This window comes from Gymnoscopelus microlampas (assembly GCF_963454915.1).
Source record: "Gymnoscopelus microlampas genome assembly, chromosome: 14".
Classification (NCBI taxonomy): Eukaryota; Metazoa; Chordata; class Actinopteri; order Myctophiformes; family Myctophidae; genus Gymnoscopelus; species Gymnoscopelus microlampas.
This window is the reverse complement of record NC_139951.1, coordinates 2,767,797-2,791,358: the sequence shown is the minus strand read 5'-3', so window position 1 is coordinate 2,791,358 and position 23,562 is coordinate 2,767,797. Positions and strand designations below refer to the sequence as shown.

At 40.7% G+C, this 23,562-nt stretch overlaps 1 protein-coding gene across 1 annotated transcript in view; it reads right to left on the bottom strand.

Annotated features, from left to right (window-relative positions):
• Window positions 1-11,037: 11,037 nt before the first annotated feature.
• Window positions 11,038-23,562, bottom strand: part of dclre1a (DNA cross-link repair 1A (PSO2 homolog, S. cerevisiae)) — a 30,992-nt gene continuing 18,467 nt past the window's right edge. The window contains exons 13-14 of the mRNA XM_084077609.1: window positions 22,061-22,202; window positions 11,038-12,074 (exon numbers count right to left, since the gene is read on the bottom strand). Coding sequence (XP_083933735.1) covers window positions 11,908-12,074; window positions 22,061-22,202 — 309 coding nt within the window. The 3' untranslated portion in view covers window positions 11,038-11,907. The remainder of the gene's footprint in view (window positions 12,075-22,060; window positions 22,203-23,562) is intronic.

Sequence of the window (23,562 nt, the reverse complement as noted above, 5' to 3'; positions counted from 1 at the left end):
AGGACGGCAGACACTCAACAAACAGCTGGACTTCAAAAAGGTGTTGGTATGTTTTGTTTTACTTTAAGAAGAATATTTCAGAAATATCCACCAGGAAGTAGCTGTCTGTCTGTCTGTCTGTCTGTCTGTCTGTCTGTCTGTCTGTCTGTCTGTCTGTCTGTCTGTCTGTCTGTCTGTCTGTCTGTCTGTCTGTCTGTCTGTCTGTCTGCCTGCCTTCCAGACTGATCTGTCTCATACACCATTAGGCCGACGAGTGTCATATTTCTTAAGCACACTACCAGCAAGCCAAGGACCTTCTAAAATTGGTCTATAACATGTTTATGTATGTTGTTATTGAGAATTAAGTGGAGGAAAATTGGCCCTCCAGCTCCAGGCTATATAAGCACCCTGAGACTATAGACCAGGACTAGCCAATCAGGGGGCTACATGTCCGGTTTATGAGATCCACAATACTAACAATCGGAATATAATGCTGTTAACGATGTCTAACTTCCTCTTATGAAGGACCCACACAGTGAAAACCAACACTTACAGAAAAAAGCTAAGAATTGAATTAATACAATTTGAAAAACGTAGGAAGGTAGTAAAAAAATCTAAAATCTACTGTTCTTTAGACAGATTTTTCAAACTCCCACCTAGGAGTGCAACTGTTAAAGTAAAAAATAAATCATTAATTTAATTGATAATAACAAATAATTGATAATCTGATAAAATAATGAATCAATAATTGATTCCTATTTTGGGCATGCCATTATAGGTGAACATTTTCAAAAAACTTTGAAGAAATAGTGAAAGTAGCAGATCTACAAGCTTGCTCTGAGCTTGTAAATCTGCTATTTTCACAGTTTTTTTTACTACACTGTTGTGCGGGAAAGTATAAATTAGGACATAAGTTGCTAAAAAGCAACTTTCTTGATTATTCGATTGATCTAAATTAATCGATAGAATAATCACTAATACTATAATCAATAGTTGTAGCCATACTCTCACCTTGTGTTTGTGTTGCAGCTCCCTCTCTTCTTCACTCAAAGTTTAAATGTAATATCCAACAGCCAGTAGTGTGAACAATACTGTACCCCATCCACACTGCCAGCGACGCCAGTGAGCGATGACAAGTTATTAAAATACATGTGTTTCAATGAGACCAGTCCTGACCGCCAGCGACACCGTGTTGTGCAGCGACTTCGTACACCCCTCCAATATTCACTCACAGTGGCCCTCATTTATCAACGCGGTGCAGCCCAAATAATGGGCGTACGGCGAGATCACCGCACCTTTCGGCATTTATCAATATATCCTGACGTGGGCTTCATCCTACGGTACGCTGAGATCTCACGTCTGGTAGAGACCAGTTGTTGACGTTGGCTGCGCCCGTTTATTCCATCCTAGACCTGCGGAGCAACATTGTCTGTCTGACTGTCTGACAGGCATCTGGACACATAATCCACTCATAAATGTATATCTACACTAATAAATAATCCCTGTGAAAATATAACATTTTATAAAGTAATTGAATTAAACAAACTGCTTTAACAGTCATTCAGATAAGATTGTAGATATGTCTGCATTGAAAATAGCAGATCTACAAACTCACAAGCCAGCGTTGCATCGCCACGCGTTGTGAGCTTGTAGATCTGCTATTTTCATAGCGCTTCTGCGAGAGCACTCTCGATCGGGAGTTTAGACCGGTGCAGATCAGACATTTAACCCATGGTCCAACACACGGCCCGAGTCTCACTGGGAAATGGGAATAGCCTACATGACTGCTTTATTTTAGTGTAACTCGAACGCGCACTGCTCGGTATGGGTTAAATAAATTAATATACAAACGTATTCCATTCATGGCGATGTGGTATCATAATATGTCATTCATGTAGGCTACAAGCCTACGTGACAAAGATTGTACCGCTACTGTACGGATTACATGAAAAACACAGCTGGGCGGGCGTGTGTGTGTGTGTGTGTGTGTGTGTGTGTGTGTGTGTGTGTGTGTGTGTGTGTGTGTGTGTGTGTGTGTGTGTGTGTGTGTCTGTGTGTGTGTGAGTGAGTGAGAGTGTGAGAGAGAGAGAGAGTGGTGTGTGCGTGTGCGTGTGTGGCGAGAAGAGCGGGGGAAACGCTTTCTTATTGGCTTTTCATGATGATGTCTTTCGTCGTATTCTGGTTCTTCAATCTTCATGTCTTAAAATCTGGGCGTTTTGAGAATATTTAAGGGCGTGTTATTTAAATGACATTTATCAAGGCTGGGACCAAATGTACGCTCGGATCAGCTGTGTAGGATGCGTTGATAAATGTGACTTCGACGTTGGTGTACGGCCGAATATATGGAAAAATATACGGCGGTTTATACGCTGCGTTGATAAATGAGGGCCAGTGTCTCTATTTCTGCCAGGTTTCACGGCTGTGTCCCCTCCACAAACTATTTTTATTGGTCGAGATCTGGCTTTGCCTGTTCCTGGAATACAGCTATTGTGATTGTCAGTAGTTATATTTAAGGTTTTTCTTGTTTTTTAAAGTGATCTTTTTTTTTTAAATAAATATTAAATAGCCCTATATTCTGACAGTCCTCATTGATATACAGAGGTTTTTTTGCCTCTGGGGGCACCTCCTCTTTTTTTGTGTAGAGACAGGAACTTGGTTTGGCTCCTCCCCTTGCATAGTCCACTTCCTCCCGGGTACTTCTGTGTGTATTCCTACTAAAAACAACATAACATGTTTAAAGCCTCACTATGTAACTTTTTTTAATTCATAAAATGTAATTGTGTCCAATCTGTATGGTAGAGTATGTTAATGCAATATAACTTATACAATCTGTATGTTAGAGTATGTTAATACAATATAACTTATATAATCGGGGTGGTTGTATTTTGTCTCCCTGCTCTGCTATTGAGACATTTAGATTGTGTCGAAGGTCAGGTCTCACCTAGACATTGCTCACTTTGTTTTTTGTTTTTTTCTATTTAGCAAGGAAGAGTAAGATATGATTTTGCCCCTAATTACAACTTTAAGTGTTTCCCAAAGAATAGATGGAGAGATTGAGTCCGACTGACCTGTTAGTTTCTAAAAAATGTCAATTGAAGTTGAAAGCATTGTTCAGAACCTGTTGTACCTGAAAGTAAGGTATTGTTAAAACTCCACTGAGGGTGTAGTTTAAAGAGAAAGAAAGGTCCAGGAGCAAAGGAGCATGATCAGATTCAACTATAGCCGAATACTCAACTTTCTTAACGCAGGGTTATCAATAAAAAAGTAATCTAACCTACCACAGGAATGATATACATGGGAGAAGAAAGAATATTCTTTCTTATGATAAAATAGGAAGCGCCAAGGGTCTATACATCCAGCCAGATTCATAAATTATAATAAGGCTGTTGCCATCTTGGTGAGAGACAGTGACTTGGGGTTTGAACGGTCCAGGGCTGGTGTCATCACAGAGTTCAGAATATTAGATACTGCGAGTTTAAATTTGGCAATAGAGACAATAATTTATTAATAAAGCCCACATCGTCCCAATTTGGGGCATAAACATTAACAAGCAAAACAGGGGTTTGATATAAACATCCAGATACTATAATAAAACGCCCTTGGGGTTCAGAGATTGTGTTATACATGGTGAATTGTAACTTCTTATGAAGTACCGTACCCATCTGTATACCATATATAATTAGCACATAATGCATGTACCACGTTTGACACTGTATTACCTCGTCCACAACACATGTAGTATAAAAAACTAAAACACAAAACAAAATATGAAAACATTTTGAAACAGTATGTATGGATGAACATCTAACTGATGGAAACGTTGACAGCATTAGATAAATAGCTGAGCTTTTTCTACCCGTGTACAGACTTTATTTTTTCTACTGCTGTTTGTCCTGCACCTGCAGGCATTCAGATTGAATTTATGTGCACTATCTTTTCATACAGTGAGTGAGTGAGACCCTCACTTCATAGGCTGTGTAGGCTATATTTCAGTCAAACAGAACAGTCAAATATAGAGATACCATAGTGGTTGTTTAAGAAGACTCATATGTAAGTGTTTGTGCATGATGCATATTATATACAGCGTATGGAGAAACAATATCTGAAGGAGACCGTGCGCAACGTGTTTGTGTGTGTGCGCGCGCATGCCACACTGTAGGGTTTTCTGCACGATATTGTCATCAGATCACTCGCTCGATGGCAGTTTGGATGGGGTGTAAATCAGGGGTGTCGAACTCATTTTGGGGTCTGGGCCGCATTGGTCAAAAAGTGACTTGATGTGGGTACACGGAAATGCATGCGTGTTCATGCAATGTAATCTAAATCAATGGTTCTCAACCTTTAGGCCAAGACCCCCAAAATAATCATATTTGAACTGGGGACCCCCCACCCTGATTCCACTGATAAATATTGTGAAAATAGCCAATCTACAAGTTCACAACGCCTCACATTGCGTGGCGTTGTGAGCTTGTAGATCGGCTAGTTTTGCTTCTTTCTTATATCATTTGACAATTTGGCCAATGTCTGACCAGTTTTTATAGTATAGTTTGTTGATTACTTTTGATGCAGTAATGCTATTTTTTTATTTTTTATTTCTTATGTATTAAAAAAGTTCTAACATTGTCACTTCACTGTCATCTGGGGACCCCCCCAAAATCAAGTGGGGACCCCCCTGGGGGTCCTGACGTACAGGTTTAGAACCAGTGAACGAAATCACTTGCTGCTTCCAGACACCTGACATCACTTTGCTTTAACCAACTTGTCGATGTCAGAGACCAGTTTCTGAATCTGCAGTTATTCTCATAATATGATTTAAAGGGAATACACCATTAATTAAAAAACTATCTATTTCATGTAAATATTGTCCCTTCATATGTTTTATACAGGTTTAAGCCTAAACAACCACCCAGATATTCTTTTTCATAATCTGTCTGTCTGTCATTCCAAGCCTTTTTGAGCTGCAATACTAAAACATCCTCTTTGGGCAGAGGGGCGCTATTGAGGAAGTTTCTCTGTCAATCACCACCTCTTCATGTGTAATAATCAATGTGATTATTACACATTAAGAACAACATATAATTACTTGGACATTGTTGCTTTGTTCCTCAACCATATTAAGTCTATTTTGAGCATTTAATTATAGACGAATCCCCCTCAAAAAACTAAACAAAAACATAACAACATTTACACATTTTCAAAATTTGTGAAAATATCAGATCTACAAGCTCACACTGTGTCACATTACATTGTGACATTGTAGATCTGCTATTTAAACTATTTGTCGTTAAACAGATAAATATTTTGTTTATATATCTTCAGTGTTTAAATAAAAAAGTTGTGAAAGTAATCAATGTTTTCTCTGACAGGACTGACTGACCTCGGGATTGTGTTGTTGGGAAGTAGTCGCTCTGGGAAGAGTTCAGCAGGAAACACCATTCTGACAGGAAGTGATTTTAAAGTTAGTCAGGGAGGTCAGAGGTCAGTGCAGTGTGAGGTGAGACATGGTGAAGTAGCAGGGATACATGTGACAGTGGTGGACTCACCAGGCTGGCTCTACAACAGTCCACTACAGGACACCTCAGAGATGGACAAACTGGAGATCCAGAACAGTGTGTCTCTCTGTCCTCCTGGACAACACGCTCTTCTTCTGACGGTTCCTCTTCATAGAGCATTCACCAAAGCAGAGAGAGTAGCAGTAGAGGAACACATGACACTTCTGTCACAGAGAGTGTGGAGTCACACTATAATACTGTTCACCTGTGGAGACTTTCTGGGAGACAGAAGCATTGAGCAGCACATTGAGGCTGAAGGAGAAGACCTCCGCTGGCTTGTTGACAAATGTGGGAACAGGTATCATGTCTTCAACAACCAGAAGAGAGATGACACTCAGGTCACACAGCTTCTGGAGAAGATAGAGGAGATGGTGTCAGGAAACACAGGTGGACACTATGAAGATGATGGAGATGAGAATAATGTGTGTGTGTGTGTGTGTGTGTGTGTGTGTGTGTGTGTGTGTGTGTGTGTGTGTGTGTGTGTGTGTGTGTGTGTGTGTGTGTGTGTGTGTGTGTGTGTGTCTGTGTGTGTGTGTGTGCGCGCGCGCACACGCGCGCGTGCGTGCGTGCGTGGAATTGTGTGGAATTGTAGAGAATTCCACACAGTGAGTAGAGAAAACACCACTTCAATGGCTCTCTTTCAGAGTAGCACTCACTACTGGGGTATCAATCCCATCATGCATAGCAGCTATTAGCAGGGGATACATTTCTTTTGTTTCCACGGCTCTCTTTGTTATGCATGCTCTCTGAGACCAAGTGTATGCCACTGCCCCCTGCTGGAACTGCCTGGTTCCAGTTCCTCAGGAGGACTAACATAGATACGTTTTCACCACAGTTTTAACAAAATATGATTGTTAATACATCTTTATTTGATATTTACATTAGACACAAGCCAACAGACTAGTGATACCTTTCATAACGATCGGGTAGAAATAGCTGATTTTACTGCGATTTCGCGATGTTTGGAAGGAAACTGAGGATTTGGTTAGCAATGCTAGCAAATGCTAGCTCTAACCTTATATTTCACTACATTTATTTCATATTTACATGTCGATTTAAGCTCTGAAATTTCTGTCAGACATGCTATAGTATGTGAAGAGTATAAACTCATTTTGGATGGAACTTTTTTTTTATTTTTGTTTTTCTGCTTTCCTGAAGAATAGGCACCAGCGAGATGACTGTCCTCTAGTCAAAAATGGTCACATATTATCAATATTTTGCCAATATATTGTCGCTGTCTGGCAGGAACCTCTTATCTCCATATTTAAACTTTCTATGTTTAGTTATTTCTTTTCGTAATTAACATCTACAAGCTCACAATGAGTCGCATCGTAACACGTTGTGAGCTTGTAGATCTGCTATTTGTTTTATTTTTGAAACATTTTGAAAGGTAAAGGGAAGGTGGTTAAGTGTGAGTGTGGGTTTTATACATATTGAACAAATGAAAGGTATTAAAAAGAGCTTGTGTAACTAAATAATAACCACATTGTATCCATTGGAACACATGGTTCTAATGATTTCCTGTAAAGTAATGGTTTTGGACATACAAGGTTTACACCCGACAGTGATGATATTCTATATGATAAAAAGCTGCAGTACAAATACACTTTAATGTTATAACTTATCTAATGATACACATTGACATATTAAGGATTTAATTTAGGATTTTTAAAATGTATTTACATAATTGATCACGAGAATATTCATTATATCTTCAGATGATTGATACATTAGTTGTTTTGTTCTGTGGTCAGTTTAGTCACTATTATTATACAGTATGTAATAAATAATGTAGATGAATCTATGATACCAATACTAATTCTAAATATCCAATACTAAATATTTTAAACCGTTAACAACTGTGTGTGTGTGTGTGTGTGTGTGTGTGTGTGTGTGTGTGTGTGTGTGTGTGTGTGTGTGTGTGCGTGTGCGTGTGCGTGTGTGTGTGTGTTTGTGTGTCAGGAGAACATCAGAGTCTAGTAGATGTTAGGCTGATGTTGATTGGTGGAAAGCAGGCTGAGAGGAACAGAGCTGGAAACCTCATTCTGCAGCAGATTGTGTTTACAGAAACTCCACTCAAGGTGAGTAATATGATATGAATGTGATGTTATAATGAATGAGCTCAAAGTAAACAGTAAAGAGAACAAATATATATGTATACATTAGAGCCCGCCCTCTGGTGGACATTTACAGTATGCTCTACTCTGTACAACTTTCTAGTTAGGTTGTTCCATTATTCCATTCCATGCAATTAGGCACTGTTAGACAAAGTGAAGAAGGATAATACATTCAGTGAGTTAATTTCTGACAAGCTTGAGAACTCTGAACTCTAATGAGGACAGAATAGAATACATGTTTTCATTATTATGACTAACATACAGTAAACCTCACATTGCAGGAGTTTAAAACCCAGACTAAACTGACAGAATGTGTCAGACAACAGAGACGAGTTGCTGACAGAAATGTGAGTGTGGTGAACTGTCCAGACTGGTCGACTACACCTCCATCACAGAAGATCAAAGACATCCTTCTACACGGTGTGACTCTGTGTTCTCCTGGACTCCATGCTGTCCTGGTGAATGTTGATGTCAGGTCCAGTTTCTCTGAAACTGAAAGGAGATCAGTGGAGGAACACATGCAGCTGCTAGGGGACAGAGTCTGGAGACACACTCTGGTTCTGTTCACAGAGGGATACTGGCTGGGAGAGAGACGTGTTGAGGAGTACATAGAGTCTGAAGGAGAACCTCTGAGGTGTCTCCTGGAGAAATGTGGCAACAGGTACCATGTTCTACATGGTGCCAAGTGGGACATTTCAGAAATAACAGAGCTGTTGGTGAAAATAGTAGACATGGTAATGTTGAACAGAGGACAATTTGGACCTTCAAGACAGAAGACACTGTTTGGAAGACTGAAAGGAAAGAAAACAGAAGAAGAATGGAAGAAGAGAGAGCAGGAGCTGATAGAGAGGATGTTGAAGTTTTTAATGACGGAGCCAGAAGAACCAACCCTGAGAAGGAACAGCAAAGAGCACCTTAATCCAAGTAGTGAGTATCAATGTGTGTGTGTGTGTGTGTGTGTGTGTGTGTGTGTGTGTGTGTGTGTGTGTGTGTGTGTGTGTGTGTGTGTGTGTGTGTGTGTGTGTGTGTGTGTGTGTGTGTGTGTGTGTGTGTGTGAACTTGAAGGCTGTCCTGAAATGATTATATTTTTGGTGGAAGAGGTCAAAGGTCAAAACATCATAGTTCATATGTGAGGAACAGAGACATGTAGAGATGGTGGGCGGGGCTGCAGGGTTTTCACATCCAGGTGTGTTTTTATTCTCATTGTAAATGTATTGCTGTCTGTTGTCTTCTGTTGCAGTGAGTGGTGGAACACCATCTGAAGCAGGAAGTTCTTACTGCTGGTCACCTGCCAAGGTGAAGAGACATGCTGGACCAATAGCGTCCTCTACAGGATATGACACCATGAGTGAAGTTCCCAGCCAAGCAGATACTGATGTAAGTGTACATGGGTCTTTTTCTAAACGTAACATTTTAGGCCTCTGAAAACTGTCTTTTTGGAAAATTCCAGCCAGATATTTAAAAATACTGTTTTTGCATTTCCGTGAGGACACGGTAAACCATGGATTTGTCTGCCACGCCACATTGTGAGCAGTTTCAGGCTTATGATGTCATCTCCTTTACTACATTCCTAATGGTGTTATCTTCATTGTTTACATCAGGATTACATTATATTTCATGCAATGGCGGACAGATTCTGAAATAGCTGATCTATAATGTCAAGCGTTGCGAGGCTACAATTTGAAGTGCTTTTCAAGGTGGGGGGTCCTCAGTTTAAATATGATTATTTTGCGGGGTAATGCAGTTCAAATATGGTTATTTTGTGGAGTCCCCAGTTCAAATACGATTATTTTGGGGGGTCCACAGTTCAAATATGATTATTTTGGGAGTCCCCAGTTTAAATTTTTATTTTGGGGGGTCCCCAGTTTAAATGATTATTTTGGGGGGTCCCCAGTTTAAATTATTATTTTGGGGGGTCGCAGCCTGAAAAGGTTGAGAACCACTGCTGTAGTGTTTACTAATGTATACTGTTCTGTTTCAGTCTGTTTACAGAGGACATGTTGGACCTTTAGACTCAACAGAAGACAGCTCTGTCAGAGACACAGGACACTTCAAGGTGGGACATGAGACAAGACAGAAGACACTGTTGGAAAGACTGACAAGAAAGACAAAAGAAGAAATAACAAAAGAAGAATGGAGGAGAAGAGAGCAGGACTTGATAGAGAGGATGTTGAAGTTTGTGGTGTCGGAGCCAGAAGAACCAGCTGTCAGAAGAAGACACAGCATGGATCATGGAGTTATTCCAAGTAGTGAGTATCAATAAACTGTCTGCAAACTATTGTAACTGTTCCTGTGTGTGTGTGTGTGTGTGTGTGTGTGTGTGTGTGTGTGTGTGTGTGTGTGTGTGTGTGTGTGTGTGTGTGTAAACTTCAAGGGAATCAGTAGGCTGCCCTGAAGGTATGATAAACTTCTGGGGTAGCAGAGGTCAAAGGTCAAAATAAAAATGTTGTCTTCTGTTGCAGTGAGTGGTGGAACACCATCTGAAGCAGGAAGTTCTTACTGCTGGTCACCTGACAAGGTCCACGATTGGCTGCTGAAGAGACATCCTGGACCAATAGCGTCCTCTTCAGGAGTGAGTGAAGCTGACACCATGATAGGTGCTGATGAGATGAGTGATGAAGATGTTTCATGAAATGGAGTCATAGTTGAATGGGTCTTCCCACTTGAGAAGCAAAAGGTTTGCCGGCCCTGGCAATGTGTCAAGATGTCCCTGAGCAAGACAGTTAACCCCTAACACACTTTTAATGTCTTTACATCTTGATGTAGCCGTTGATGACAAATAGTGTTGGTTACAATTGGAACATTTGTTTTATGATGTAGGTCCAGTTTATTATATTGTATGTATGTATATAACAGATAAATCAGCTTTAAGAATATACAATCTGGCCAATATTAGGCTGATATTTGCATTTTTCAGCAGTCAAGGACATGTTGCCAGTTCACGTTTAATGTCTCTCAATCGTATAGATTTATATTCACAAAATATGAAATATATGCTGTTACTGTGTGCCAGTATGTACAACTCCTGTTCTTAACACCTGCTGTGTGTACAGTACATTAAACACACTCTCATAACCTGTTTATCTGTCCAAATGGGTGCCATGTAAATGTCCATCAATATCACAACATAATTTAACATGGGAACACATCACTATCATTTGTTTTCATAATTTTAAGACTGAACTGGCAGATATAACATGTCAGATTGTCACGTCGATTTTCCATTGGTGTGCTCAGAAATGTATAAATGTTATAAATTATTTCAAGTCACCTTCCATTTCACTAACAATAATTGAAAACATTAGGACTCAAAACTTTTATTGAAAAGCATTTAATTAAATGTAAAATTTGTATAAAACAATGAAGTAAAATACAGAATAAATACAGAACATTGTGAAATAAAGAACATAACCGTATCAGAACAGTGAATTACAGGGACTGCACAAAATGGCTGCCAAAGACAAAAGGTCCATTTCATTCTGAACCAACGTACAAAATGTTTGAATCGCAGCAGGTTATCTGACAACATTTAGATGTTTCACTTTAGGTCTTAAAGGGATATTTCACTTTTTTTTTAACATAAGGAGAACTTTGAATGGAAACACACTGAAACCATTTATTACATTTAATACCTATATCTGACCTTTGCGAACAGTATTTGTACACTTATTGCATTAGAGCTCAAACGTTTCAATTTCAAGGACCCCCTTAACTCTGAGCGTGTACAAATGGAACCAAATGGACCATTTGGTTCCATTTGTACACTCTCAGAGTTACACACCTGTAAGGGTCCATATAGAACTCCCTCAGGGAACCCTGAGGGTCCCTGGACCCCACTTTGAGTTTCAGACGTACTGAAATACCAAAAACATGGTTCTCTTCATATTTGATACAGGTAAAAGTAATAAAATATGCATAATCAGACATTTTTTTTAAATAAAATCTCTCTTAATCATTTCTATTATTATTATTATTATTATTATTATTATTATTAGGCTGGCTGCAATGGTGCCTATAAATGCAAGCAAGGTATCTGTAGCCTGCTAGACTAACCCACAGAGTAGTAGTTCTCAAACTTGTTTAATTTCAAGGACCTCCATGACCCCTCAGGGTTACAGACCTTTAACAGGTCTGTGTAACTCTCAGAGTTACACAGACCTGTTAAGGGTCCATTCAGAAGCCCCTCAAGGAACCCTGAGTGAGAGTCCCTGCTGGACCACTGTCACACAGAGCTTTGGTCCCTCCTGGACTCCTAAGGTTTAGAGTGTGGTCTTGGCTTCCTTCAGCCACTCACTGAAGCACTTCTCCATGGCTCTCCTGCTAGCGTAGCTGCCCACGTTGACGGTGGGAATGACCTTGAGGGGCTGCAGCCACTGGACAAACCTCTTCATCTCCACAAAGCTGCTGTGCTCACTGTAGGGGACGCCTGTTGAGACACAATATACCTAGAATGTAGTCAGAGTGTTGCCGATTGGCAGCCATCACTTACTAACTAGGACAGCATCATATGAACGCATTTAACAGAATCCATTATTTTGGGGTCCAAACATACCCTTAGTAATGCAAATTATTTCAAGGTCAGAGTTGACAATAAATGGCATCAAAAGTGATCAACAAAGTCAATCAAAGGATTTCCTCTTTTGTCAACAAAAGTGCTCTGAATACTCTAGCTGGAGCCCTCATTCAATGCCATTTTGATAATGCTTGCACCTCTTGGTTCTCCAACACCTCAATGTCACCAGAAACCAAGCTTCAGACCTCCCAAAACAAACTGATACGACTAGTACTCGGCCTTAAGCCCATGATCCGCCTGATTCCAACACACTTTGCTAGTTTGGGATGGTTCAGGTTGGAAGACAGAGTTATAAGCAAATATCAATGATTTAATATATGCAAAGGGACAGTGCTCTCATACCTGTCCAACTACTTCTATAAAGTGAGTGACGCCCACAGCCACAACACCAGAGGGAGCAACCACCCAAATTTAGAACAGGCATGGGAAAATTCTCATTCTATTACTCTGCAAGCACAATGTGGAATACCCTGACATCATCCATTACACTATGTGAATCACTGGTTACTTCAAAACTGGCCTAAAAAAAAAATAATCACACCCAGTGTGAAGTGGGCGGTGTGTGGCCATCACAACATGACTCACTTTAAAAAAAGTCCATACTGCTATTCATAGGGCTGCACATGTGTCATGTGTTTCGCTAGCCAATCACAGTCCTGAATTTGCAAAGTCAATCACATTACAGTTAGTGGTGATGACACTAGCTGTAATGTGATTGGCTGACTTTGCAAAAGTATCGATTTGCATTAACAATGGAAGGGTTAGGGGGTATACAAATATTTTGGTCGGTGTCCAAAACTCACTTATAGGGGGCGGCTACACCGCCCCAAAAACATCTGTCAGGAGACCACAAGGGGACGTAGATTTTAATTCCCATCGAAAGGACGTGTCATTCACTGCTGCCTTTTTCTCCTTTGTAAACTTTGTATTGTATTGTTATTTGTTCATGAGATGTATTAATGTGTTAATATGCTATTTTGATGCATTCAATACATAGGACCACAATGGAAACGAAAAAGTCCCCAGGACTTTTTTGTGTTATCCTTTTATCCTTAATGTCTTACGGTACCTCTGTGCTGTTTTCATTTTTGACTAATAATGTATTCAATCAATCAATTCTTCCATTTGAAAGGCAGAATACCACCGTTCCACCTGAATATTTTTTCAATATTAGTCTGGTGGCTTAGCAAAATTACCGCTACGGAGCGGATAAAAGCGCCACATTTTTTCATGAGGATTATTTATGACCTACTTATTCTAGCCTAGGGGCCCAACGAAATTATCAAAATTTGCCGTACAGCGCACAATAATCCTCTTCATCAATATCCATTATAAAAAAAGTCTGATTTACTTTTTGGCTTATCACTTTTGAACCATAGGTCATACCATTAAAAATAAGTTTCCCCTGGATTCCTTGGATCATGACGCAACTTCCCATTAAGGTAGGGTTGTGCGAGGATATTCGGTTAAACAGTTAAAGGGTGTTAAAACGCCCCTACTAATTGTTTTCAAAATAATATGCGGTTATTCAATGAAATATATTTTTAATTGAGATATTACATTTTTTTCCATATTGCTGTCATGTTAAAATATGCTTTTAACAAGAAAAATAAGCAGGCGCTGATCACCCAGGGCTCTGGCACCCATGACAGACAATGAGCGTCCAGTGGGAATGCGCTGGTCAGACGGTTAAAATGCTTTGTAACGTGTGCACTGCGCAGGATGCATGATCGCATGTAATTCTTTTTTTTTTAAAGATATATTTTTGGGGCTTTTATGCCTTTATTTGACAGAACAGTAGGAAATGGGGAAAGAGATGGGGGGGATGACACACAGTAACGGTCGTCGGGAGTCGAACCCACGACACGCTATTAAGCTGGATTACCAGCATATGTGGTATGCGCCTGGACCGCTAGGCCAGCGGGCACCCCTGATCACATGTAATTCTGTCATTCAAATTCTCTCTCTGTAATGTTCAAAGTCTGATTATTAATTCCTTGCGCCAGTTATTATTATCCGCCGTCCGAAAAGGTCTCATCTCACAGTAAACACTCTAGCCCAGGGGTCTTCAACAGGGGGTCCGGGACCCCTAGGGGGTCCTCAGAGTTACTACAGGGGGTCCTCCAAATCTTTGGTGATTTTTACATTAACCACTTCAACCAAGCATCCCTATTCTAAGGAGAACTTTAGCCAAAAATAGCAGATCTACAAGCACACAACGCCTCGCACTGCGAGGCGTTGTGTGCTTGTAGATCTGCTATTTTTGGCAAAGTGGTTTGATGTAGGGGGGAAAAAAGAGCAGACTAAGTACAGAGTGAAAGGTCAGGTTTACTAAGTATTGTGTAAGTGCATGGTTAAATGTCTGGAAATACACATTAACATGAATCCAACATGATAGTGCTGTGAAACAAGTCTATGAAAGCTGTAGACCGGTGGGATTTCTGAAATATGTGATTGTTAGAGGCATTTGGGGGTAAAAGTCGGGAACAAGGCCATTTTACATAATTCAAGGGTGCTGAATCAGAAAAACACTGTTCCCAAGCAAAATTCTTAGTGCTTAACCTCCTAATTTGCATATCAAAATGGCTGCCGATTTTGAAGTATTTCTTAAACAACTCTATAACAAAGCAAGCAAATCTAACAAATAAAGTGTATATATTTATGTTCTGAGGGTCATACAATGTGTGGAAGATATTTGTAATGTAATAAATGTAAATAAATGTAAATGAATATGCAAATTAGAGGCCACCATTACATAAAATGATGTACCGTAGTACTCAAACGGTGCAAAAGGTGCATCCCCCTTATTTTGTTCCTAATTATCTGTATTTTTGCCATCCTTAGGACATCTAAAATACATACTTTTTCCCCATGCTAAATGTTTAGTTTTTGACCTTCTAATCTGCATATCTGAATGGCTGCCAAATTGGCAAATTCGCACCTTTATCTTCAATAACTCTGTGGCCAGGCAAGCAAAATTGACAAATGAAGTGTCTACAGTTTCTACAATGTGAGTAAAGAATTTGTAAGTAATATAATATGATAATATAATATAATATAATAATCAGCCTACTCCGAAATATGCAAAATAGCGGCCCCCATAACAGATAACGGTTTAGTACTCTAAAGATACTGTTGGCCATTGTTGAACGAAAGTCTAGACACTAGACCACATTCATACAAGGAGGTTGATCATCACTCCGTTGCCGACATGCACACATGGCTGTGCATCGTAACCCAGATTTCCGGCATTTGCAACGACGTGTTGTGCATTGCTTATGGCATGCACATGAAATCATTTCTATAGGCTATACTAGCATGGAACAGGTTGGACTAGGCTAGAGTAGGTTGTACTAGGTTGTACTAGACTCTAATACTCTCTATTAGGCTTTACTAGTCCCTTGTCAGCCCTGTAGATACTCAGACCATAGGGACTAACCACTGTGTACACGGGCCATACTGTAGCTTGTGTGTGCACGAGCAATAGTTTTGCATGAAGCTTTGTAGACCATACAGTGGGTGACCATTGACTTTGTCGTTTATTTTCATTCTTCTCATGCGTTTCATGCAGGGCATGTATGATTTCCACTCTGTGCCACTAGGGGCAGCAGCGGTCTACTGCCTACAGCTGCTTACAGCCCACAGCAGACAGCAAGAATATATTTGTTACTAGTTACTGTATATCCTCTCCAAACTGTACATACATTACTTTACACTTTTGTATTATGTTTTGACACATGCTTTGGAAAATGTAAACGTATGTTTTATCATGCCAATAGCTCATTTGAATAGCAAAATTGTTTGTTTTGGGGTTTTTAGGCACTGTTTTTCCTAGAAAGACAGAGAAAGATCCTGTATGTTGCTTACAGTACAAGATGTGACATTTATATTAAGCAAAATATTAAGCAAATAAAGTTAGATAGCATGATGCTGCGCTTAACATTAGTTTAATTTTAACGTCTTAATTGATAAAACGAGACGGGAAAATAAACGTATTTTTTTCTCTTGCCAATAGATTGGGTTTTCTGTTCAGCGTCGGGCAGTCAGGAACGCATCTCTGTCATTTTAGAAATGTTCAGACACACATTGGTTTCTGTCTGTCTGTCTGTCTCAAAAGTCCGTGGAGAGACAGACGGACGTCTTATATGTTTTTTTTCTCTCGCATCAATTGTTGTGTAGTAGTATTCCAACATTTTCCTCTGTAAATGAAACAGCCCAGCTAGTGTAGCGGTTAAAACTGATGACCGGTGATTTTTCGACCCGTGTTCGAATCCCACGCGATGAGCATACAAGTCATTCATTTTAAACGTGTAGGCCTACCTCAATATTGTTTAAGAATTAATGTGCTATCCATGACATGCTGTCACCAGTTTGTCAATTCACTGCCTGTTATTTAATGATGATCGAATATTGGCTAAATGTTTACAATTTCTTCTGTCGAAACAATGAAAAGCACTAAGAAAAGGCAAGTGAGTCTCTCTTTAATTAAGCATGATGAGCCATGTGTTTTCCACAAAACAATTGAATATCATTGAATATAATTGCACCCTTGTCATACTACTATGTTATTAGCTTTCAGTAGGCCACCACAGGCACAGACAGTGCGTTTTAGCGCAGCGCGGCCTGGCGCAGCGCGGCGGAGTGGTTGCGTGCGGGGGGTCGGGGGGCTTTCGTGGGAGGGGGGGACGGGTGGATCAGAGCTTAACCCTAAAACCGAGATAAAGTAACAAAAAAAAAACTCCAATCCGCTCAAGAACCGCGCTCCCCCACTTCCAAAATTAGCACTAGCCTACAACACTGGCCCAGTCTCTTGCCAAACCGGTTATGTTAATGACGGACCACTGGTTGAAAACCTCTGGTGTAGGCTATTTTCAACTGTTAATGGGTTTTTCTTTCTTCACAAATGAATTCTACTTTGTTGTACAACAGTGTCCCATAAATAAAAGTAGTGAAAATAGCCGATCTACAAGCTCACAAAGTGTTGCATCATGATTTGAATTCCGACTGAAAACGCCACCCTTGCGTCTCCGTGTGTACAACCAAATACGCATCTTTACTGCACCGATGACGCTTGGGGCTTTTACAGCGCTGCTCCTACACTACCACCGTCAGAACCTGATTCGGATGCTATCAATGCATAGAATGGGAGATTATCACGTTCTATCAGACCATTGAATGGGCGAAGTAGGCGACCTACCGTCTACCCCGCGATTTATCAGACCATTCAGTGGGCGTAATCAGGAGCTACTGACCTACCGACGGAGATGACTTAAATACTTTAGTTTCGGTTTTGGTTTTGGTTGTTTCGGTTTCGGACCATGACGGAGGCGCGCAGTCTCAGGCGAGGTGGAGCCCCGCGACGGGCCACCGAAGGAGCTAAGGCGACTGAGTTGCCGTCCGGAGCGGTGCGACCCTCGCCTGTGCCTACTCAGCGCCGTTCGAGTTATGTACCGATATGGACAGAATCGTAAATATTGTTGTGGGGACTGCTCCGCCTCCGTCGGTAGGTCAGTAGCTCCTGATTACGCCCAATGAATGGTCTGACAAATCGCGGGGTAGACGGTAGCTCGCCTACTTCGCCCATTCAATGGTCTGATAAAACGTGATAATCTCCCATTCAATGCATTGATAGCATTCGAAGCCGGTGCCGTCAGCAACAAGTGGACATGGAGTAAATGTACTTAGTTACTTTCCGCTTAGTTACTTTCACGTGCATATAAATGAGCCACGCGGTCTTATAAGAATGAAAACAAACGCCTCGCTGTTGGCCATGGATCACATGACGGTCGTCTGTTACGGTCATGGATGAACTCAAAATGTTACTTGAGTTCAATCAAAGTAAAAGTACAAAAGTATTGGCAAATATACTTAAAGTACTGAAATGTTTGAAAATAGCTGATCTACAAGCTCACAATGCGTCGCAATGCGTTGTGAGCTTGTAGATCGGCCATTTTCAAATAGACTATGTGAAATAGGGCAAATAATGTATGTTTTATAATGTAATGATTTATATCTGCAAAGTAACTAGTAACTAAAGCGTTCAAATAATGGTAGTGGAGTAAAAGTACAATATTTTCCTCTGAGATGTAGTGGAGTAGAAGTAAAAGTAAAAATAGCAGGTCAGCATGCTTATAGCGTGGGATTCGAACCCGGGTCGTAAAATCGCCGAATATCAGTTTTAACCGCTACACTAACTGGACTATTGCATCTACAGAGGAAAGAGGTAGAATCCTACTATACAGAAATTGATGCGGGAAAAAAATTAATATAAGACATCTGTCTGTCTGTCTCTCTCTCTCTCTCCACAGACTTTTCAGACAGACAGACAGACAGACAGAAACCAATGTGTGTCTGAACATTTCTAAAATGACAGAGATGCGTTCCTGACTGCCTGACGCTGAACAGAAAACCCAATTTAAACGCTCTAAGCACACGTAATTATTGCTAGTTATTATTATTATTATTATTATTAATAATAATATAAGACATCTATCTGTCTGTCTGTCTGTCTGTCTGTCTGTCTGTCTGTCTGTCTGTCTCTCTGTCACAAAAAAGTGACTCCAAAGCGGCACCTTGTGGTAGTATTTGGAACTTAAATTTACTGCAAAGCGGGTGAGGCAAATGAGTGAAGTGATTCTCTTATGAAAAGCGACAAAGTCAATGGTCACCCACTGTAGTACAGATCTGCCTTGCACAGCCTAATAGAGCCTAGTACAGCCTAGCACAGCCTACTAGAGCTTAAAACAGCCTATTATAGACCAGTAGAGTCTAGTATAGTACAGCCTAGTACACCCATGACTAGTCCAGCCTTTTGAGAGAACAGAATAGGGGAGGGGGTACAAGGCTATGCTAGGACTGATAAGGCTGGACTAGGATATGTTAGGCTGTACTAGGCTGTACCAGACTCTAATAGGCTCTATTAGTCTGTGCTAGGCTCTTGTCAGCCCTGTAGATCCTCAACCCATAGGGACTAACCACTGTGTACACGGGCAATAGCTTGTGTGTGCACAAGCAATAGTTTTGCATGAACGTTTGTAGACCATAGTACAGATCTGCCTTGCACAGCCTAATAGAGCCTAGTACAGCCTAGCACAGCCTACTAGAGCTTAAAACAGCCTATTATAGACCAGTAGAATCTAGTATAGTACAGCCTAGTACACCCATGCCTAGTCCAGCCTTTGGGAGAACAGAATAGGGGAGGGGGTACAAGGCTATGCTAGGACTGATAAGGCTGGACTAGGATAGATTAGGCTGTACTAGGCTGTACTAGACTCTAGTAGGCTCTATTAGGCTGTGCTAGGCTCTTGTCAGCCCTGTAGATACTCAGACCATTGGGACTAACCACTGTGTACACGGGCAATAGCTTGTGTGTGCACGAGCAATAGTTTTGCATGAACCTTTGTAGACCATAGTACAGATCTGCCTTGTACAGCCTAATATAGCGTTGTACAGACCAGCACAGCCTACTGGAATTTAAAACAGTCTATTAGAGACCAGTAGAGTCTACAACAGTAAAGCCTAGTACACCCATAGCCTAGTCCAGCCTTTTGATGGAACAGACTAGGGGACGGCGATATAGGCTATACTAGCATGGAACAGACTGGACTAGTTAAGACTAGGTTGTACTAGGCTCTATTAGGTTGTACTAGGCTGTACTAGTCCCTTGTCAGCCCTGTAGATACTCAGACCATTGGGATTAACCACTGTGTACACGACCAATAGTTTTTGTGTGCACGACCAATAGTTTTTTTCCCTGTTGGCCATCTAAGTGTACCTATAGCCATCCCCATCCCACTCTATATAGTTGTGTTGAAAGTAGTTTGTGTTCAGTTATCAGTACCAGTTCTGTGGGGGGACAATACGTAAGTCCGACATCCCATTACTCCGACTACGTGGCTTCCGCGTGCGGTTAGGGTTAGGGTTTGGTATAGGGTTAGTATAGTAAACGTCGGAGGCATGCGCTGTCGGAGGAATGGTCTGTCTGACTAACGTAGTGCACCCGTTCTGTGGCTCTAACTCCTCCTGGGGGTGAGTTATACAAGGCAGAAATCCCCATGATAGCGTATTTATGGAACGTCACATTTATTTTTTGGTCATCAGGGGCCAAATGTACCAGGATTTTTACATCATCTAAATATTTATTTTAGATGTCCTAAGGATGGTAAAAATACAGATAAGTAGAAATAAAATAAAATAAGGGGGATGCGGATGGATCACTTTAAGTACGAAACCGTTTTCTGTAATAGTGGCCTCTAATTTGCATATTTATTTACATCTATTACATTATAAATACCTTCCACACATTGTCTGACCCTCAGAATATAAATATATACACTTTATTTGTCAGATTTGATTGCTTTGTTATAGAGTTATTTAAGAAATACTTCAAAATCGGCAGCCATTTTGATATGCAAATTAGGAGGTTAAGCACTACGAATTTTGCTTGGGAACAGTGTTTTTCTGATTCAGCACCCTTGAATTATGTAAAATGGCTTTGTTCCCAACTTTTACCCCCAAATGCCTCTAACCTCCTTATAGAAGGCCTTTTTTCTGAAATCCCTCCTGTCTACTGCCTATGAAATCGATTTTATCTCGCTCTCAGCCAAGGGGTCCTTGGCCTGAAAACATTGAAGACCCCTGCTCTAGCCTCTTCAGTAAACTTGGTCACACAGCTGTTTGTGGTGCTGGGTGCACTGATATGTGAACATCTTTGTACCAACGTTACATGCCAATTAAGTATTGAGGCAAGGGTGATTTGAGCTGCCCGTCACTCTGATCTGCGCAGTGCTGACCACCTGGCAGTGAGTGAATCTAACACAGCCTACTGAAGCTACAGACAGACACTGTCGGTTTGAAAAAAAGAGTTTGGATTACTTTGTTTGATAGGAAAGCGTTGCGATGGAGAAATCACATCTAATATAGAGACCTGGATGTGAATCGCCCATGTTACCTCGTAGCCTACTGCCCGCTGCCTGTGATCCGGTCGATTTTAAAGAAATAATCCAGCGTTTATTTTGAGGTGAGGAGATGAAGAATGCATAGCCCTACGTTTTCAATCACAATAGTCTGGCTGAAGATCCATTCTATATGTCATGTCAAACTTTAAGGGCAGCTGGTCAGCTTCGTTCCAACCGTCTCTGACTTGCGCTAATTGGTATGAGTTACTTTTGCACTGCGCACTGGAATGTTGTAATTCATTATTTGGGAGCAGGTGTGTAAGATTCCAATAATATAAACATTTAAATGGCTTTTCATATCATATAATATTTTTTTTTCAAATGAGATTTGGCCTTGCCTTATAGATCGAAATGTGCTCAGTTTTGGCTATTTTATGGGTGTTCAATTAATTAATTAATACATTTTCGATTACTCGAATAACCGTTTTTAGAAGTGTTGTGTATACGTCAGTGAAATTAACCGCTGGGAACATCCCTATATTAAGGCCCCGCCCATTTCTGCTTTCAAGATTTTCCGCCATTTCTCGTTGTCTTCAAAAAACCCGAAAAAGACTACGTCTTTGGTCATGTGATCAAGATGTATCAGTCAGATGTTTCATATTCCATTACGATTGGCTACGATTGGCTTCTTAAATTTGTGGGAGGGTCCCGTTTGGCAGAAAATGGCACAGAGTTCTATCTGTCCCAAATTAACACACATTGAGAGGCCACTAATCAACGCAGAGCTAAAGTGATTTCACTTCCACCCATAGGGGGGCGCAACAAATTCTACGAATTAGGAACAGTAAAGGCCCTAGTGTGTGTGCGTGTGTGTGTGTGTGTGTGTGTGTGTGTGTGTGTGTGTGTGTGTGTGTGTGTGTGTGTGTGTGTGTGTGTGTGTACCGTAGATGGTGATGTTTCCGCTGCTGTGAGGCCGGATGTCCTCCACGTTGTCCCCCTGCTTACTGAAGGTCCATCCTGTAGGCTTGAAGGCCAGCAGCTGGTCATACTGAGCCGAGAACCTGCTCAGATACTCCTTCAGATGCTGACAGAGGAGACACAACACCTTCACTGGCATCCAAACAGCAGTTATACTTAACTATACTTAACTATACTTAAACCAGGGGTAGGGTGCCAACATTGGCACAGGGGAGGGCCAATGTTGGCCCTCCCCTGTGCCAAAGTGGCACACTGGCATAAAGTGTGAGAGAGAGGATTTTCTTTTAAAATAAAACAAATAAAAACCCTTTAAGACCGGGAACGCATCTGTGTCATTTTTTGATTTCTTTGACTATAAAAAAATAGCAGATCTACAAGCCCATAGCGCTATGAGCCTGTAGATCTGCTATTTTCTTTTAAATCGTGAAAATGTGTGCAAATCTTTGAATATGTATTATTTTTTAAAGCGAACATTTTTAACTCTGTTACAACTTCTGGGGGTCCCTGGAACAAAATATTTTGAGATGGGGGAGGGGGTCCACGGCCAAATACATATCATTTTGGGTGGTCCTTGACATGAAATAGTTTGGGAACCACTGATATAGCAACATACTGTACGTTTTTTTTTAAATGTTGTAGAATCCCCAGAAGCAAAGATTTGACTCTTTGTCCACCAGCTCTGTACTTGGTCTGCTCCTTTTTCCTTCTACACCAAACCTCTGTGAGCTTGTAGATCTGCTATTTTCGGGTAATGTTCCCCTCTAGAATAGGGATGCGAGGGTTGCTAGTGGTTAATACAAAAATATGAAAAATATTTCCTATCGCACAACAATTTGGTGGCCCCCTTGTAGTAACTCTGAGGACCCCCAGGTGAAGACCCGTGCTCTATACTGTACTTAGTAAAACAAACTCGACTTACAACTGTACTCGGACAGCTTTTTTTCCATCTATACAAAATCCGCCAAAATTTGCAGATCTACAAGCTCTCTTATAGATCACTTGTCACTTGTAGAAGCTTGTAGATTCAAATATCTTCCCCAATAATGACGTAATGCCCAATACTGCAATGCCAGGAATAAAGTGAAACTTCCACAGTCACTGTATAGATTACATTTGCATATAGTAGGATATGCATGTTTATCATTAAATACAGCGCACATAATTACATTGAGTTAAACTGCCTGCGGGGAGATAAGGATGTAATTAATTAGCTACACTTTAATGTTCCCATGCCTTTGATGAGCCTCCTCTAAACAAACATTTTAATTTACACATTAGGGGGACGTGTAATTAATCAAAATCTCAAAATAATTGACAACCCACACTTTTAGAAAGTGCTCAGGCTGCAGTTTATAGTTTTTTTTTCCACAGGAGGGAAAGAGTTTTAGACGACAAAAAGCAAACTTTTTCAGAGCAGATCTACAAGCCGATCTATTAACTCATCGCAAGGTGATGCGTTGTAAAGC